Source organism: Calonectris borealis, chromosome 21 (genome assembly GCF_964195595.1).
Source record: "Calonectris borealis chromosome 21, bCalBor7.hap1.2, whole genome shotgun sequence".
NCBI lineage: Eukaryota > Metazoa > Chordata > Aves > Procellariiformes > Procellariidae > Calonectris > Calonectris borealis.
Window position 1 is genome coordinate 10,028,726 of NC_134332.1, and position 19,606 is coordinate 10,048,331.

A 19,606-nucleotide genomic window follows, 5' to 3' on the forward strand; every position below is an offset into this window, starting at 1 on the left:
AAGTAAATATGCTGCCAAATTAGTAATTCTTTTAACCGTAGATGTACATATTTAAAATGAAATGTTGAAGTGACTTCAGGGGAAGATCTTCAGAGTGACTGAATAGCATAAGATAGAATTTTATGTTTGAAAATCATGAAATGTCAGGCTTCTATTAAGACAACACACTTGAGGCTAAAAAGTATTTTTCCTGGAGTTGAAGACTCTCATTATTGCTGCTAGGCTATTAAAAAGATCAATAGCTTCTAGACTGATTACTGAATATCAGTAGAAGTATTTATTTTGGGATATGTCTATTTTTAACTTGTTTTTTGTCTTTTCAATAATATCAAGAAAGTATTGCTTACAACAGCATTCCCTTCCACTTTCAACTGTTGCAATCAGTTGACATTTGCCTTGTGTTGTAGTGTTACAACCTTCAACACTGGCAATACTTCAGCTAGCAACGTATGGATTTGAAATGTCTTAGATGTGTTTAGAGTGATCAGAATATTCATTGTTGTTAGTGCCTTTATTTCCTGGCAGCTGTAAAGCTGTACTGATTAGTAGCAAAAGTGTAAGTCTTTATGAGGGTTGAGAACTGGTGGGGAAGAAGTGGTGTGCGAGGATGCAGTCTTCTGTGTGGTTAATTTTAACTTGCATGTAAATTACTACACTCAGGATCTGTGTTCAGTTTGATAAAATCATGAGACAACTGGTGGAAATTGTGCCATTCCAAAAGAAGTTAATTTTAGGCTTGGTTTAAAATTCATGTTGAATCCAAATCCAAGTGGAATGGTTTTGCTTCATAGGTTTTGTTTTTTATATAAAGGCTACAAAGGTGCAATAGTTTCCTTGAATACTCTTGTCTTCAAAAACATAGACAATCAGCTCACTGGAGACTCAATTGTTTTGCAAACAGTTTGTAAAATGCTGAAGGTTTTAGTCAGATATTTTGGTCTTTCTCTGAACTTTGGCAGTTTAGAACCAAGAAATAGGTGGCTTAGTTTTCTTTTTCAATTTGAGACTGTTTGGCCGGCCCCTCCTAGTGACTGAGCGTTGCAGTTATTTAATTGCTGTGCACAGATGTTTTGGGATATTGCTTGAAGTAGCTGTAAATTTTGCTTTGAAGATATATATACTTTGCCCATCTGATACACAGAGCATTTTAGCCTGTGGTCTAAGTAAATGATTTATAATTCCAAATAAAATCAGAATACTAATAATACGCACTAATCAGTAGAGGTGATAGCGTATCATTCTGATTAAGCTGGGTCTTACTCAAGGAAACAGCTAGAGATGCGTAGAGGACAGTGGGACTGCTGTCCCTGTTGAAGTGCTTTCTTGAAAGGGACTCTAGTATCTTGAGAAAGCTGACTGGTAATGTATAGGATTTTTACTGAAGTATGCATGTGACGGGAGCCAATTATATATGCTTTCCTTAATTAAAATTTAAGCACAAATACCTATTGAAAACTATCTGCAATATGAAACTGCAGGCTTCATTACATTCAGTATTTTTTGTGCTGGATTTTCTTTTTTGTTCTTTCATATGCTGTCTTTGAATTAAAGTAAAAATGTTTATTTTGTTTATAACAGATGCCACTTACTAGTGCCACTTGTTGAAACTTTTCTTCGCTGTTTCAGATAATGTCCCTGAGGAGCTGAAGGACCCATTTTACATAGATCAATATGAGCAGGAGCATATTAAACCACCCGTCATCAAGCTGCTGCTGTCCAGCGAGCTGTACTGTCGTGTCTGTAGCCTCATTCTGAAGGGGGATCAGGTGGCTGCTCTGCAGGGACACCAGTCAGTGATCCAGGCTCTGTCTCGAAAAGGGATTTACGTCATGGAGAGCGATGATACACCTGTGTCTGAATCTGATCTGGGCTGTGCACCAATCAAAATGGTTAGCTTAATTAAATCCACCTAATGATCTTCTTTTTATTTAACACTATTTAAAATAGTTAATGGAATGAAGAGCTCTTAATTTCTAGGTCACTAACCTCAGGAATTTTTCGTTTTAAATACAGTTAGAATATATAATTTTTTTTTTTCCTTAAAGGATTTTATTTTTCAATACTCTGTTTTCTTCTTTTAGAGTTCTCATATGGCAATGATTGATGCTCTTATGATGGCCTATACTGTAGAAATGATCAGCATTGAAAAGGTGGTTGCTAGCGTCAAGCGTTTCTCTACATTCAGTGCCTCAAAAGAACTGCCCTATGATTTGGAGGATGCAATGGTTTTCTGGATTAACAAGGTAAAGTTTACCTTAAGAAAAGCGTGCCTGTTTCTTATTGTCACTTTTTGGATTTTTAAAAAGGTTCTGATGAGTGTCTTCCTTCCATCTTTCTTACCTGTGCATTTCTGTCATCTTTTCCACTTCAGATGAACAGAACTGCTTTAATTACTGTGTTGTTACTTGTTACCTCAAGTCCAATGGTAGTTGTGTATAATATCCTCCTAATACAGATTATTATTAATGGTATTTGATTCCCTTATTACTGCAATGTATTCTAATTTCATCTTCTTGCTTGGCTTCCCAAGGTTTCCATATGCATTGGGAAAGAGAATCAGACTAGCAGGGAAATGCAATTTCTTTTTCTTAGGGATGCTGTAATAAAGCCAGTAAATCTTTGAAGACAAGTCTTAAAGTGAAGATGATAATTAAGAACTAAATCAGGAAAACTGTAGAAATTGGGTTCTTTATTTTCAGATGAGCTGCTATGAGGTGTTTTTTTGTTTGGGTTGGTTTTTTTGTTTGTTTTTTGTTTGTTTGTTTTTAGGTGAAGCGTTGTTTCATGTTAAATAACAGGATAGACTTAATTCTGACTAGCCTGAATACATTTAACAGAAATACTGGAACTTTTCGAAGGGTAGAGGTTAAGTCGTTGAAACCCTTTCGAGTAACAACAGAGTTGCATTCCAAAGAGAATGTCTCCTTCGCAAACCCAAGATTCCCTTGTTGTGATTATAGCTACTGCTAATAAGATAGTTGGTCTTGAAGACTGTTGTAACACATTATTCTATGAACTTTTTATGTTTGTAGAATGGATTGACCGTTAAGTAAGGGGAGGAAGAAGAAAACTTGACTTGTGGAAACATGTTCGGATGTATTTTAATATCTTTTCTATGCTATGCCCTTTTAGGTGAACCTTAAAATGAGAGAGATAACAGAAAAAGAGATTAAATTAAAACAGCAACTAATGGAAAGTCCAGGGCACCAAAAGGTAAAACAAATTTGTCTTCAGTTGTGTATTGATGATTAATGGATTTAAATAGAAATATCTCAGTATTTTCTTTGTCAGAGAAATGTGAGGCATCCAGTCCTCAAAACTCCTGAGATTTTGAGCATGTGATTTGTTTTGTGTCTATCATCAGTGTCCTTCTTTACCTCTCAAGCCCACTGGTATCTTCTGACTTTCCTGTATGTTTCAGTTGGACTAAAATAACTTCTTTCAACCTAAAATAACTTGTATCAACTTTACGTGGGTAAATATGACTCAGCTTTCACAGCACAAAATATATATTATATATTTTGAAAGCTCTTGGGGCATATTCATTTTGCATGGGTTAATTGTCTAATGTATATTCAGAGGCTTATTCAAGTTCAATCTAGTAAGCATACTCTTGGCATTCAAATGTTATATGTGTGTGTTTGTAGTTTTTTCCACCTTTTTCCCTTGAAATTATATCACAATGCACTAACATTGCAAAATATAGTACACTTTCATTTCTGGAGAACGTAAAGTAGATCTTTCTCAAGCATAATGTATATCAGCTATCTGAGCTCCCAATTTATGATTTGATAAAGCCTTAAGAAAAGCTGCTATGTCCTTTCCTCAAATTGGCATTGCTATGCAAAGGGGATAAAAGTGTGACATACGAACAAGGGACAATTGTTTAACTTTCATCTTAGTGGCAAAGGTTTTTTATGTACTTTTTGTGTAAAATAATATCCTTCAATGATAAGGGGCTAAAGAGCTGTTTAATTTACAAGTTAATGTGTGGTCTGAAGGAGCCCTTTAACTATTTGACTCTCTATTGACTTTTGGGTCTAATTTTAATATTTTAAAATCTAAATTTCTAGGCTATAACCCCTCTAAAATATGAAAGTGTTTATTGCTGAAGTGCATTTAAATATTGCTGCTTTTAACTTGCATTGCTGATGTTCCTTTCCTATTCCTACGTTCCTTTCCTTGCTTCCTGAGCAGTCTCCTTCCAAATGGTATTGGAAATTAGTACCTGTAAGTGAACTACTTTTACACCAGTTGTCATCCACAAAATCATGGCTTTTTAAATTTCTTCAGAGTGTTTGCTTCCATTACAATGCTTCTTAGATGGTATTTGAAAAAAAACTGTGTAAGCTTTTGGGTTATCAGGCTTAGTTTTCATAACATGATTTTTGCATACTGTACAGCATATAGCATAATCACTTTACAGCATTTCAAAATTGTTTCCACAGTGCAGGAGTGAGGGATATGGAGTAGCAGCAAAAAACTAGAAAATTATCAACAGTTGAAATGGTTGCATTTACTGTTTTTGTTGTAAGTAGGCAATTGATCACAGCACTAAGGTGATGTAAAAGCTGGTCGGTTTAAATGGTTGCTTAATCTTTGAATCCATAGTTAAGATACCCAGATATTTGCAGTAGTTCATTAAATAATGCTCTTGCACTGCTCTTGCACCTGCTCTTGCACAGGTTTGTAAATCTGTCAAAACCAGAACACCGTTACTCATTGAGATGGGGTTAGAAGATTTGACAAACCAGTTTGGACCTGTTACGACAGTTGCTGGAATTGTATGGTAAATTAATGAGACTGAAGCTGGCATAATGGGAGGAAAGACAGAATCAACATTTTACAGAAAAAATACTTATCTTCTTTATGGTGAAGTGCAAAAATGGAATATCAATTACACTATATATAAAAAAAATAATAAAATTGTACTTCTAGTATACAAGCCTGCTTGCTTTTGGCTGAGTTTCCTGAGTTTCCTGGTTTTATTTCAACTTGTAGAGATTTTTCTTTCTTCCTTTGCTTTCCTTAGCCTTGTTATCCTTTCTCCTGCACTTGCTGGATTTGGTGTTTTTCATTTTCTCTCTGGGAAGATGAGAGCTGTTATCTCGGTGGCAAATTCCAAAGAGCAGTGCACTTGGGAAAGGCAGGCATGATCGGGCAGTCACCTGTCCCCACAATCTCTCTGCCTTTCCACAGAGGGCTCAGTCCCACTCCTCTGCCTCATAATCCTTTATTTGTTTGAACCAAATGTATAGACTGCAGGAAAAACTTTAAATATCTGAAATAAAGGAAATTCGAGTGGGGACCTGCAGGCTAATAAATCTGAGACAGAGCCCTGTCTTCCAGCCTCATTTAATGACCTGTGCCAGTATGTAATGAAGTATTGACCTAGTCTTATCACTTACATTCTAGTGTGCTTAAAGAGCGCATCTGTATTTGAGGCATACGTTTGATAGCCTTTCGAGGAAGTTGAGTAGGTTTATGTTTTGTTTAAAGAGACAACTGGGTGAGAGTAGAAGAAACTACAGGAATGGAATTGACTTGCAGGATATCGTTGAGCAAGTTTGTGGTAAAGGAAGGAGTAAATAGAAGTTATCTCACTGCTAGTCCAGTACCATTTAGATTATACTGGTTTACTGACAGATTTTGCAGTCTCCATGGTAGTTGTCACACTGCGTCACTTCTGTATTTCTTTTTTCTTTTGTGATTTTTTTTTTTAATATAGAATTATCTCTAGTTCAGTAGCACCCATTTCTGCACTTTAATGCATACAAATGTCATTAATTGTATTCATGGGGGGGGAAACTCTGCTTAGAATATAAGAAAGAATTCAGAATTTTCAGTATAAAAGACTTGAATGGTTAAGAGAATAATAGTTGAGCAAAAACTAAGCTAAAAAAACCTCCTTGGTAAATTTGTGGTTTTTTACCAAAGCTAAAATAAACAAGGAATTCTTGTAGATTTTAGTTCTCAGTATTGACTGTAGTTGGTTTAAATTCCATTTAAGCCTATTGGAAAGGAAATATTTGTATCTACTTTAAATACAGGAGGTATTAAAATTTAAAAAGAAATTTCTGAAGTTTGTCTTTAATATGCTTAGTTCGACTAAGTGGATAAATGATGAACCTTTTAAGCTAACCAGTTCACCTTAGTGTGCATACCTATTTTATCAGACATAATGACCACATTTCCAGTGCATAATGGATGTTGCTAATGCGTTTGATTTGTTTCTTGTTTGAATAATCACCATCGTATATCTCGCTATTTCTTTTTGTGTAAGCCTGATCTGATGCATGCCATATCACACTGCATGCTGGAACCAGTGGAATATGCTCGTGTGGTACAGTATGATTCACATTCCATTACGTATTTGTGGAGTGCTTCAGGCTGGGGAAAAAAATAATTTGCACCTGGTAAAAGGAGAGGGAAAAATAGCATTAGCATATAGAGATAGCTTTTAGAGTTACTTGCTTTTGCCAGGGGAACTTAACAGCATTTTTATATTTGTGCAAAATAAATAAATCAAACACGTTCTTATTACTCCGATTATAAGTCATCTTTGTTCCTTTGAACGGATTTTTTTCTCAGCCTGTGCCATCCTAAATTGACACATAGGAGTATGTGTGTGTTTGTGTAGAGAGCTTTCCCAGGTTGTCTTGGAAAGTGTATGATACCATTGGTAAAATCCAACTTTCCTCTGATGATCAAATACATTCTCTGTATACCTGCATGTTAGGCCAGCACATCAGTCAGGATAGTTAGATACTTAGTGATATGAACGCACTGAAGTGTAAAAGGAGTCTTTTTCCAACACTGAAAGGTATTTCTGCTAGGCTCTGTAGCCTATTGTTCTTTTGCTTGCCCAATCACTTTGCTGCTCAAACTTAGATACAGCCTTCTAGTCTAGCTAGCACGTGGAGGCTTAGTAAATATCAACACTAAAACTTTTCTTGCGAAAGTGGCAAGAAGCAATGCCAAGATTTGTTCTTTAGTTGGCTGGCTTTAGCTACTCTTTAGCTATGCTCCAAATTGCATGAGGGCTAGGGGGTGGTTTGCAGAAGAGTTTGATGTTGATCTATACTGAAATCAAGGAGAGTTTTGCCATTGATTTAAAAGGCCTACTTGCTCCTCTTGCTGACCATTTTTGGAAAAGGCCAGGTTTTATTCTTTTCACAACATTAGTGTTGTATACTGGCTTGCCAGACATACGATGTTCTGAATCTGAGAGAACTTTGCTGTCTGTGGATGTAGGTAATGTATGAGAAATCGCTAGCTCATCTGAATTATTTTTTGCTGTGTGTGGTTTTGGGTTTTTTTTTCCCAAGCTTTAAGTGTTTTCATGTAGTTATCTGTGTCTCTTTCTTTGGATCTGCTGCATTCATGCATCTGTGTGGAAGGATTTTGACTTAAATTGCTTGTAATAAGTTAAAATGTGTGAATGAAGCTAGGAATTCAGCAGCACAGATTGCTTCCAGATATGAGGAGAATGATTAAAAGGGAAGCGCCGTATTCTTCAGAATTGGCTTCCATTGAAAGAAAAGTATAACCTTGTAAATTGTTTTTGACTTAGAGCAGAATGCTATAAAGGATCCACCGTAAAGAGTTTTCAGTGCTTAACAAAAATTTTTTTTTTCTTTTTGCTAGCATCATATGAACACTTGTTTTCTTTTGTTAGGTGCGTTACCGAAGAGACCATCTTTCAAGCAGGCAATTACCTTACTTTCCTTTGCTTGAAGATTTGATGAAGGATGGTAGCGATGGTGCCGCTCTTCTAGCTGTGATACACTATTATTGTCCAGAGCAAATGAAACTAGATGGTATGTAATAAAGGTTTCTGGAAAAAAAAAATTTCTTCAATCTTTGAAAGTTGAAAAGATACATTATCCAATAAAAATGCAACACATCTAATAGGTAGTGGACTACAGCAAGTTAGTCAGGTCACATATGGAATCTGCATCAGTGTATTTAAAAAGTAACCTCTCTTTGATTTTGTTTTTTACTTATTGTATTTAGAAGGCTCTGCTCTGTATATTATGAGCTACAAAATAATCCTTTCTTTTATAGATCTAGGTGATAAGGCTTTCTTTGTTCAAATAACTGAGCTTGGTTTCAATAGACCATAAAAAGGAATACGTGTCCACTATTGTTAGCTGATAATTCTCATGTTCTTCTGTCGGGAGTACCTAATTTGACATTTTAAAATCTAGATTTTAAAATAGTTTCTCCCAGTCTTCAGCAATTTTCACTCTTCAGCATTGCAAACATGAGTTCTTTTTCCCAGAAAATGTTTTTCTTAGTAATTCAATGTCCTTGTTGCATTTAACTTCTACAAATCAACATTTTGTATTGGTTTTTAAATTCTCAGATATGTTGTACCTTGCAGAGCTCCTGAATGTTTTCAGAAGGAACCAGCACTGTGAATCCTAGGAGTAATCTTTTATTATTTGCAAATCAAGATGTCTGGTTTTAATTGCTTTTGTATTTTGTCATTATGTGTGTTCTTTGTAGCCTGCTTACCTTTTCTGTTGCTGTGATAGACAGAATCCTATACGGATTCTAAAATGAATGCAAAATTGATACTGTTTTATCTCTGTTTTTCTTCCTCCTTTTCCTGTCCCTCTGGTATTTAACAGGTAGAGAAATGTCACTGGTAGCCAATAAATATTAAATGATGGTGTGTAAGACGTCTGTGAAGTTCTGTATGTAGTGTTTCTGTTAGTTGTGGATGGAAGGTTAATACATTGGAATAGTGTCGTAACTTATTGATCTTTCTCACCTTTCTAGATATTTGTTTGAAGGAGGTAACATCAATTGCAGACAGCCTCTATAATATTCAACTTTTGAGAGAATTCTCAAATGAATATCTGAACAAATGCTTTTACCTCACATTGGAGGACATGTTATATGCTCCTTTGGTTTTAAAGGTAAGAAACATAGTGAAGGATATATTTTTAAATAAAATGTGGGTAAATCATAAGTGTTTTGTTATTGTGAGGTGTTTTTTCTTTTTTCTGTTTTAGCCTAATGTCATGGTATTCATTGCGGAACTCTTCTGGTGGTTTGAGAATGTCAAACCAGACTTTGTACAACCAAGAGATATTCAGGAAATAAAAGATGGTAAGTTTTTAACTCTTGATAAATGTTAGCATGTTATTTTAAAAATACTTACATTACAATGAAACTGTTGCACAGCGGTGTTTCTTTTGGAGTTTTGTTTCTACCCAAACTTTCTGCTTGCTGGGGATCTTTGAAAGTAGTAAAAATGGAAGGAAAGTTAGTCCTAGATCCAGTTGAGTTCTAATTTTTGGAATGAGATAGACAGGTAATTATTTCCCGAAAATTACTAATTATTTACGTGTAACTTTCCATTAAGGTCACCATAAGATACATATTTTAAATAAAGACTAGTACTTAAGGTTTCATTTTAGCGTTGTGTCGTAAAGTTTTCATTCTAATGTATTGCAATCTGAAAACTTCCTGTTCTGTTTTGTTATTTGAATGGCTAGTATAAGTTGTGTTAATGTTATAAATATATGCACAGTTAAAACAGTGTTGCAGCAGAAGAGCAGTCGTCCACCTGTTCCTATTTCCAATGCAACGAAGCGAAGTTTCATGGCTAGCCCTGCTAGTACAAGTCCAGCAGACTTGCAGCCCTCGGCTCAGGCAGGCCCTGAAACTTGCAACAGATACTACCTGCACCCTGAGGAGCCTGACTATCTGTAAGTCTGTTTTCATCTTGTTTAGACTAATCTTCAATTTATGCTTCTGTTTGGATAACCTAGGAATTTCTGCCACAAAATGTTCTGATTTTGCTACAAACTGAGCGAAAGTGAGTTGTGTGCAGTCAGTCTCTAAACTATTCTCAATTCTGAAGTTCAAAGAAACACTTTGCACTGTTACGTTTGATCTTCGGCAAATGCCAATAAGCCCCACCAGTAAATGTCACTATTGCACGATAGAAGAAGTTAGTCTAACTTCTATGTTGAAAAAAATGTGAAACGTTCAATCAGCTCATCTTTACTACCCGTATTCTATAAATGGTGATATGAAACCAAACTTAAATACGATCTAATGTGCAAGAAGGTTAATGACAAGGTTTTTCAGCTGACCTAAGTTTGATGGCAACCAGTCAGTTATTTCAGGCTTTACTTTGTCTCTAATGTACTATTTGCATAAGCTACATTTTAAACCTGCTCTATTTAGAAACTTCTGGTAGTAGGATTACTTTTGTATTGTTAAATATGAAAACCTTTTCTTCTCTTTAAGTAACTACTTCAACATTAAAATTAATCACATATTATTGTGTTTTAAAGAGGACGGGGGTAATTATTACCAGTGTTACTTTGCAACTATATAATTTCTCTCATTATAGAAAAAAAAATTCTTGTAGTAATGGATTTTTGCTTCTCTGAATTAGTGGCAAAGGAGGAAGCCCTGCCTTTAGCCCTTCCCATCCACTGCTCCCTTTGAGACAAAAGCAACAAAAATCTTTACAGGGAGAAGACAGCCCTGGTAAGTCTGCCTTGAATTTGCATTTCAATAGGCAGTGACCATCAATGTCAATACAGTAATGAATAAAAATATAAGTTCATATATGTGCATGATCTAAAATTGAATTAAACTGCAGTCAGCCAAGTGGTAAGTGGTTTAGTATGAGTAAATCATCTTTGTTTGCATTAAAAGATTTTAAAGATCTTCCAAGAAAGTTACTGGATTTAAAAGATTTTTTTTTTCTCTCACAAGTGATCTTATTTCTCAGAATCCTAAATGCAAGAAATCAAGACTAATAATGTCAATTCTGTGAAAAGAAAGGAAAAAGCCAGTTGTCAAATGTTCATAAGACTAGCAAAGGTCTTAGGAAATAAAGTTGTCACCCAGAATGACAAACTCACTCTAGTACTTGACATATTTTGCCTAAACATTTTTTAAGTACTGAAAACCTAGATTTTATACTCGCACAGAAGTGCTCCGAATTTCTTTTCTTTTATCAGCTAAGGTACCAACCAAACATTCCAACTGCTTAGGCTCTAATAACATGCGATGAGGACTTTCCCCCCACCCCCCAGGTTGGGAGGCCGACAGGGGAAGCAAATTGAAGAGTTTCATGTTTGGAAATCCAAAAGTCAGATATGTATATGTGGTTACTTTTCATTGTATTTTTTTCAGGGTTTGACTGTCTGTCTGTCTTTGGTTAATATTTCAGCAAATCTATTTTCTGCTGCCATCTCTTGGTGAAAAAGTTTATTATGTTTGCTATTAAATAAAGTAAAAGTGCTAGTTTAAAGACCATTTCTAAACCACTGACAATTTAAAAAATATTTCAGGTCATCGGCATCGTTCTAATTCTCTGACCCGTGTTGACGGGCAGCCACGAGGTTCGGTTCTTGCATGGCCAGAGAGGAAACCCAGGTAACAGATGCATTTAAGTATTACAATACTGTTTAATGAAAGGGTATGTGACAATTTCATTGTAGTAATGTGGTATCATTTCCTTAGAATTGAACCGAGAGTTGCTTAATTTTGTTTTCTTCTAATGTGCATTTTCAGAGATGACTGATTTTAGGGCTGCAACTGAAAATACTTTAAAAATGATTTTCAGTAAGCACTGTGGAAAATTTAAGTATCTGAAGTTGCTATTTAGTATTGCTGGTCAGTTTTGATACAGGATACATTTTTCAAATGGAGCAAAAATTTTAGCTGTCTATATCATGGTCCTTGGTTCAAAAAATTGTAACTTTTTGTGCTTAAGCGTTAGTAGACTGTTCTTATCTTTTCTAGGCCTCTGTCTCAGCCAACACCATTTGCTCTTCATCATTCTGGCAGTAGTGATGTGGACCCTGGGTCTGGTGATAGCATTAGTCTGGCTAGGTCAATCAGCAAAGACAGTCTTGCTTCAAACATTGTTAATGTAACTCCAAAAAATCAGCCCCATCCTCCATCAATGAAAACTAATGGGAAAAGCTTGCTCAACAACGTTGAAATCGAGGATGAAGATGAAGAGCTTATTGCAATAATCAGATCTGAAGAAAGGCCAAACCGTGGTGATCTTGAATTGCAGAACGCATCAGCCAGGGTGCCCAGCATAGTTGCAACTGCGTGGTCTCCAAAAACAAATAGCGAGACTTCAGAAAGCAAACCAGACAGTTTTTACTTGGAGCCTTTAATGCCTGCAGTTCTAAAACCAGCAAAGGAAAAACAGATGATCAATAAAGAAGATGAATGTGGGGAGGGGAAACAAAGGAGTTTTATAACAAAGAGATTCAATGAGGGACACTTGCCTTTGATCCGCAAGAAAACAAATAGCAGTCATGGTGACCATGACCTCAATAGGACTTTTACTCCAATTTCTAGTTCTGATTTCACTCCAGTTGCGGATCCTAGTACTGCAGACTCGGTGGCACTGGTGGAGGCAGGGTTAGAAGCTTCCAGAGCTTTGGCTAGTAGCAGTTTAGATCCTTCCGCTCAGGAGCTACCCACTGGAGGATTTTTTCTTCATGCTGCTAAATCTGATGATGACATAGCAAGTAAAGTCAATGTAAGTTATGTGAAAAGTCTCAATTCGCATGTTCCGGATACTACATGGACTATGGTGAGACAGGATTCTGATTCAGATCTCTTAGACATAGAAGACACCGAACAGGATTTGGTAGTCATAGATGACCATCCTATAGTCACTAAATACATTGGTGAGGAAGAATCTGCAAAATTGCAAGAAGATATGAAGGTAAAAGAACATGAAGATAAGGATGATGCTAGTGGACGTTCCAGCCCATGTTTGAGTACAATTTCTCAAGTTAGCAGTGTGTCAATGACTAGTGGGAGTGTCCGAATGACCAATTTCGCAGAACGAAAGCTTCAGAGACTTAATAGCTATGAAACAAAGTCCAGCACAAGTAGTTCACAAAAGACGACACCAGATGGATCAGAAAGCTGCCCAGCACCACTGACCACATGGAAACAAAAACGAGAACAAAGCCCCAACAGACAAAATAAAGATAACGTTAATCTTTTAGCTTCTGAATTGGTGCAGCTTCATATGCAGTTGGAAGAGAAACGAAGGGCAATAGAAGCTCAGAAGAAGAAGATGGAAGCCTTATCAGCAAGGCAGCGACTAAAATTGGGCAAGGCAGCTTTCTTGCATGTTGTTAAGAAAGGGAAATCTCCTGATGTTCCACAACCACTTAAACCAGAACATTTTGCAAAAGAATATTCTCGGCACAATGGTGAAGACTTAGATGAAGTTTCTTTGGGTTCCAAATCTGAGGAGTTTCTTGTGAAAGAGGAGGAGAGAGAAGAAATGCTTAATGATTCGCAAGAAGTAACAAAAGTAAAAATGCAAGAAAGCATAGCTTTTGCTGAGCAACATAAACCAAAAGACTCTGCTGCTATACATGATTTGGAAAAAAGTAAAATTATTTCTGTTGCCCTCCTAGAAGACAATGTTACTGAAGTGGATATAAATGAATGCGATCTTTCTATTGAAAAACTAAATGAAACAATCAGTACACTTCAGCAGGCTATATTAAAGATTTCTCAGCAACAGGAACTACTTATGAAATCTCCATCAGTGCCATCACCAGGAACCAGAAGTAACTCTCAGGACCAAAAAGTAAAACCATCCATTCATTTTGTTGAGCCTCTGTCTCCAACTGGAATGAACAGTCTTCGTAAACCACCTCGATTTGGTCAAGGAAGGAGTCCTCGATCAGGAAGACCTGCTGATCTGAAAGTCACTAAAGACAGACAACAAAATTCAGCACGTGTTAAAACCCCAACACAAAGTCTAGAAACCTTACCACATTTAAGACCATTTCCATCCAATAATTTGTCAAAGACACCAACAGAAATCAGCTTGGAAAGTAGCCCTGATCATGGAAGTGGTTCTCAAGAAAAGTGTTTCTTTGATACCTATAGACTTCATGATGAGAGCAACCAAAGGGCACTTGTTCTCTCCACCTCCAAAGATGCAAATATTATTTCTGAAATGAGCAAAGAGGTGAATAACAGCTTCAAGGAAACGGGGTTGAATTCTTCTGATGGCTCAGGAAAAGAAAATGTCCCAGTGGATGAGCCACTGAGAAGCAAGGCTAATCTCATCGAAGTAGACTTGTCTGACTTAAAAGCTCCAGATGAAGGAGAACTTGAAAACCAGGATAGCTCTACGGATATAATTAGTGAAGGTGATCAGAAGTCTGGTGTGGGTTTTTTCTTCAAGGTAAATATATTACCTTTGTATATTTGGTTATTGTTACACATTTGCCCAGCATTTTCCACTTCATTCTTCAATCTTCTGGTGGAAAGCAGTACATTTTGGTTGCAATATTAGGATTTTAAAAAACTGCATTGGAAAAGAATTGCTTGTGGAGAAAAAAGTTTTTGACTTAATGTATGAAATCCTGGCTCTTATTAACTTTACTAGGAACCAGGATTAACCTTGCTTTTCTTCTCTTTCCCTTTGTTTTTTTCTGTCTGAGAAACAGACATACAAACGTGTTGTAAATACTTAGCACAAAAAGAATGCAATGGGAAGAATTTACTGTTTTGAAATCCCAGCTTTCTGTGAACCTTTATCAACGGAAAGAAAAAATTCTGATGGAACACGGGTATCTAGTAAAAGCCTGCTGAACAGGTCTAAAACATGTCAGGGAGCTGAGAGTCTGAACTAGGGTGGTTTTTTTTTGCATTTGCACCCGAATTTTTCTGATTTTGAGCAGCCTAACAGCCTAAAAGTCAAGGGCTCTAATGGAAAGTTTAGTTGTATGGCTGTAGATGCAAGTAAAAAATATGTGTCTACTCCTAGTGAAGTTCAGAACTGCTATCGGAACATTTAATATCTTCATTTGTGCTTAGCAGTGACTATTGCAAATACCTCAAATGTGCTGACATGACAATACTTTTTTTAAATTTCTGTTTCAAGAAAGTCGAGCTAGGCTGTCTCAATCTCAGTGAATTTGACTTCTGCTTTTGTATAGTATGATTAATACTTGCTCAATGGTTATCATTATACTGGGGTTATTTGTGCTGTCCATCCTAGCCCACATGGTAGTTGCATTGTACTTTGCAGTTCTGGAAGGTTTTGTGCTGGTTAGGCATACCTAAAAACAAGTTAGAGTAAGATGAGACCCCCTTTTTTTGTTTTTTTTCCCTCACAGACTTAAGGGGACACTAAAAATGTCTCTTAAATTATTCTTGAGCAGCAAAAAGTTCAATACAGTTCTGATTTACACTCATCAATTCTAAAAATGTAAAGACTTCCAAAAGTAATAGCTTATGTTTTCCTAAAATCTTCCTGGAATTCTCAGTAATCTTGTGATGTCCAGCTAATATATTTTCTTTTATTCTTTAAAACTCTCTATCCCTATGAATTTTGCAGGACGAACAGAAAGCAGAAGATGAGCTCGCGAAAAAACGCGCAGCATTCCTTTTAAAACAGCAGCGCAAAGCTGAGGAGGCTCGGATTCGGAAACAGCAGTTGGAGGCTGAAGTTGAACAAAAAAGAGACGAAGCTCGGTAATAACATGTGGAAAAGAATACTTCTTTTTATCTTTAAGATGAGGGAAGTTATTACATGTTGAATATAATGTTGTGTTTGCTTTTCAGTCGCAAAGCTGAGGAGGACCGAATACGGAAAGAAGAAGAGAAGGCTCGAAGAGAACTTATCAAGCAAGAATATCTAAGGAAAAAACAGCAGCAAATTTTGGAGGAGCAAGGGCTTGGAAAGCCCAAATCAAAGCCCAAAAAACCCAGGCCAAAGTCGGTCCATCGTGAAGAATCTTACAGTGATTCAGGGACAAAGTGTTCTTCCACACGTAAGAATTCTGATTTGCTTGCTCTCACCAAGTCTGCAAATCTGCTTTAACAAATGTGTTTCACATTTTCTCTTTTATTTTGTAGCTGATAATTTGAGCAGTGCTCAGTCTGGTTCCAGTCTTTCCTTGGCCTCAGCAGCAACAACTGAACCTGAAAGCGTACACTCTGGTGGTACGCCATCTCAGAGGTAAAGAGATAGTAAAAAAATAAAAAAATTAAAAGTAAACCTATGTTATGAAATAGTGTTGGGATTCAGTGTTGTTTGCTTCAGTTCAGTGGCACAGAGGCACAATAGTAATTCTGTTTTATGTGGCTGCCAACTCTGATATTGTGTACAAACTTGCAATTTTGTTTTGTTTTCTCCCAAAGGAATAATAGAATTTTCCTTTGATAATCTAGCAGGGAGAATCTGACTGGTTTGGGGGAGGAAAAGGGACAATAACCTCTTCCATTCGGGGCCAGTGACTGGTGAATTTATTTAAGATTGGAGGGGAAAAAAAAACAAAATCTTGGCTTTGTTTTTTTTCATTTTGTCTTTTTCCCCCCAACAGAGTTGAATCTATGGAGTCCTTACCAATACTCAGCAGAAATCCTAGCAGAAACACAGAAAGAGATTGGGAGAATGCTTCAACAGCATCTTCTATTGCTTCAGTGGCAGAATACACAGGTGACTATTTTTGTTTTAGTTTGGGCATTTGTTAGGAATAGCGGGTCATAAAAAGCTCTGCTATATTTGATGTGACATATTGCTATTTTTGAGAAGTTGTCAGGTGTATTTTGTTCTGTTTAATATTTCTAAAAATAAGTTACTCTACAAAAATATTTAAGGGTTTTTTTCCACTTTGATGAATGAAAATCTTAATGTTCATAAATGTAGAGCAAATAATTTTTACTTATTTATTTTCCTTAGGTCCAAAATTATTTAAGGAACCCAGCAGCAAATCAAACAAACCTATTATTCACAATGCTATATCTCATTGCTGTCTTGCTGGAAAAGTGAACGAACCACATAAGAATTCAATATTAGAGGTAAACATTAAAATACAAAATTATTAATGCACTCACAAGAAAATGTATCTGTAATGCTCATTTCATAATCCCACTGACGCGTTGTAGATGCGTTGTAGTAAAATGCACCTGTATTGAGAATTCTTTACTCCCCATGACTGCATGGACTTATGGAAAACATGATCCTATATTAAGAGTTCAGCTCGGAAGTTTATAGAAGGACTGAAAACCATAGTTGGTGTTCTAGTGTTTCAAAAAAGTTTAAACGCTTATTCAGCTATATGTGAAAGCTTAAAGCTTGGCATAATATGGGAATTTTCACTGTGAACAATGTATGTATATGTTTGTTTCCTTATTTTTAATGCAGGAACTAGAAAAATGTGATGCCAACCACTACATCATTTTGTTCCGTGATGCTGGCTGCCAGTTTAGAGCACTTTATTGCTACTATCCTGACACTGAAGAAATCTACAAGCTGACTGGAACAGGGCCAAAGAGCATCACCAAGAAAATGATTGACAAACTTTATAAGTACAGTTCGGACAGGAAACAGTTTAACGTGATTCCAGCCAAAACCATGTCTGTCAGCGTGGATGCTCTTACTATTCATAACCACTTGTGGCAAGCCAAGCGACCTGCAGTGCCAAAGAAGACTCAGACTCGTAAATGACACTGAGTTCTTGGGGAGAAGATTGCTGAATGGGATTGCATCAAAAGAAGACATGTTTACCATTTTCCTCCAGTTTGGTATGAAATGTGCAGAACCATAAACATTTTTTAAGAAGCTTCTAAACAGAAACCGTGGATGCAAGTTATTAAGAATGAAGGAACGTTGCCAGTGTTTTTTATGAATGATAAATCTGCTGTTACACCCAATGCTAACTACTGTGGCTTTCAACTGATGAGGGACTGTGCATGTAGCAAGATCTTTAACAAGTGGATTTCCTTTTACTTGAAGCTTTTCATCGGTACAAATTGGGAATAATTTAGTTCTGTTTCCTCTCTGCCTCATTCTCTCCTTTTTCCTGTCATTCTGAAAGTTGGCAAGCTCCGAACTTCAGTAGAAGGATTGAACAGACCTTGGGTGAAGTGTTTTGGGTTTGGTTTGGTTTTTTAAACAGTCTTTAGGGAAATCTTCCTTTCAGACTTTTTTGAGGAACTGTTTAATACATCAAATTGTTGTACTGTATCTACTGCCAACGTAAGTCCAGCTCTCAGATTTCTGAAAAAAGCCCCAACTTGTGCTGCTCAGAACAGAGTTTACTTGCAGTAGCTGTTTAGGATAAGCATTGCAAGGATTGCAAAAGCCAGTCTTTTTTTTAAAAAAATTGTTCGCAAATTTAAAGATTTCTGGAATACAATCATGAAGAGGCGTACAGGTGCTACTAGCTGGAATATGCCTGACTGAAACTTAAGGCAAGCTGAATGGAGTACAGTTATTACTGATTTCAGTTTCAGGTAGTGTCCTAAAGATTTGTTTGCTTTAATAAAGATGGATTCTGGTAGGTATAGAACATTTCCACTCTGAGCACGCTACTCCTGTATGATGGTGCACTTAACGATCACAAATTTTAATGTTTTTATTACATCATGAAATGTAATTCTACTTTCTTTGTCCTGTCTTTTTTCTGAAAGAGCAGCATGCTCTAAAATGAAGAGTGTGTTATGTTTTTTATTTTGGGTGATATATTAATATATATTGATTTGTTTTCCTCATTTAAAAGCAATTTTTAAACAGAGACATTTGCGTTTGTTTCAAAAGCCCAAATAAGTCGAATGGCTTGGATTTCTTTTCATGTTGAAATATTAAATCTTGAGTTATGACCTTAAATGTCTTTGTGTTTCAGCAGATTAAATTTTTGTCTGTGGTAACAGGGTATATTTGCAGTTCAGTTCCATTTTTTTAATATTCCCATTTCTCGTTTTTGGCCCCGGCTAGACTTCTGAGTAGGTTTCTGTGGCTATTACCTAATTTAATCTATTAACGTGCGCCTGCTACATCCAGTTTGACACTACTACCCGAGGGTCGTGTAGGTTTATAACTTTGGTTTGCACATGTTTACTTTTATTTGAAGTGTTACTTGAATATGTCTCTCAAGTGCAAAAGGCACTACACCATCCTAGAGATGAACTGAGCTCTAAAATACAATACAGTGTAATTATTAAACTTTGAGAATAATGGAAGTTACAAAGAGTTATGTATATAAGGGGAAAATAGGGTACGTAATAAAGTGCTAACTAGATAGAGCAAAGTGAAGGTCTTCCATTGCGGTCTCTCCATTTTTTTCCCCTTCCAGTACTCCTTGACTAGGCTGCTGCAACTTTGTAAATTATGTTAGATAGTTTGCTGCTTGTAAATAATTAAAGGCTTTATGGTTTCTAAAGTGCTAAGTATTAAACACCGTCATGAGTGTAACTTTTGTTACCATGCTTTTCATGCTTGTGCTTTATTTCTCACTGTTTGATATTATATACCATATTTATTTTACGAAACACTGAAATTTAATAAAAATCATTAACTGATTTCCTTTTTATTTCATGTGTACTTTTGTTGTTGTGACACTTCATCCCCTCAAAGAACTAATATGCTTTAAAGATGTGCTATTCTATGTTTAGTTGTGCTCTTAGAAAGCTTCACCTGTAAGTAGCTGTAATAACTTTGTGACAAGAGCTTAGTTCTCCTGACCCTGATTGCAATGTCCAAGAATTTGACTGAAAGGCTTTCAGAAAATTGGAAAGTCATTTAACAGTCTCTTTAAGGGTTTATTTCATCAGTCTTCAGACT

General features: G+C 36.3%; 1 protein-coding gene across 3 annotated transcripts in view; it reads left to right on the forward strand.

Annotated features, from left to right (window-relative positions):
- CAMSAP1 (calmodulin regulated spectrin associated protein 1) overlaps positions 1-19,344 on the forward strand; it is a 37,159-nt gene extending 17,815 nt beyond the window's left edge. The window contains exons 3-19 of one of the 3 annotated variants that reach the window (XM_075170756.1): positions 1,627-1,889; positions 2,082-2,243; positions 3,133-3,213; positions 4,198-4,230; positions 7,679-7,820; positions 8,788-8,927; positions 9,024-9,120; positions 9,545-9,722; positions 10,421-10,515; positions 11,328-11,412; positions 11,782-14,218; positions 15,377-15,513; positions 15,604-15,812; positions 15,898-16,000; positions 16,365-16,480; positions 16,724-16,842; positions 17,189-19,344. In XM_075170756.1, coding sequence (XP_075026857.1) covers positions 1,627-1,889; positions 2,082-2,243; positions 3,133-3,213; positions 4,198-4,230; positions 7,679-7,820; positions 8,788-8,927; positions 9,024-9,120; positions 9,545-9,722; positions 10,421-10,515; positions 11,328-11,412; positions 11,782-14,218; positions 15,377-15,513; positions 15,604-15,812; positions 15,898-16,000; positions 16,365-16,480; positions 16,724-16,842; positions 17,189-17,491 — 4,700 coding nt within the window. In that variant the 3' untranslated portion in view covers positions 17,492-19,344. Of the gene's footprint in view, positions 1-1,626; positions 1,890-2,081; positions 2,244-3,132; positions 3,214-4,197; positions 4,231-6,283; positions 6,344-7,678; positions 7,821-8,787; positions 8,928-9,023; positions 9,121-9,544; positions 9,723-10,420; positions 10,516-11,327; positions 11,413-11,781; positions 14,219-15,376; positions 15,514-15,603; positions 15,813-15,897; positions 16,001-16,364; positions 16,481-16,723; positions 16,843-17,188 lie in introns of all 3 variants that reach the window. The other 2 variants (XM_075170758.1, XM_075170757.1) reach the window with 2 other exon arrangements.
- The last annotated feature ends 262 nt before the right edge of the window (positions 19,345-19,606 follow it).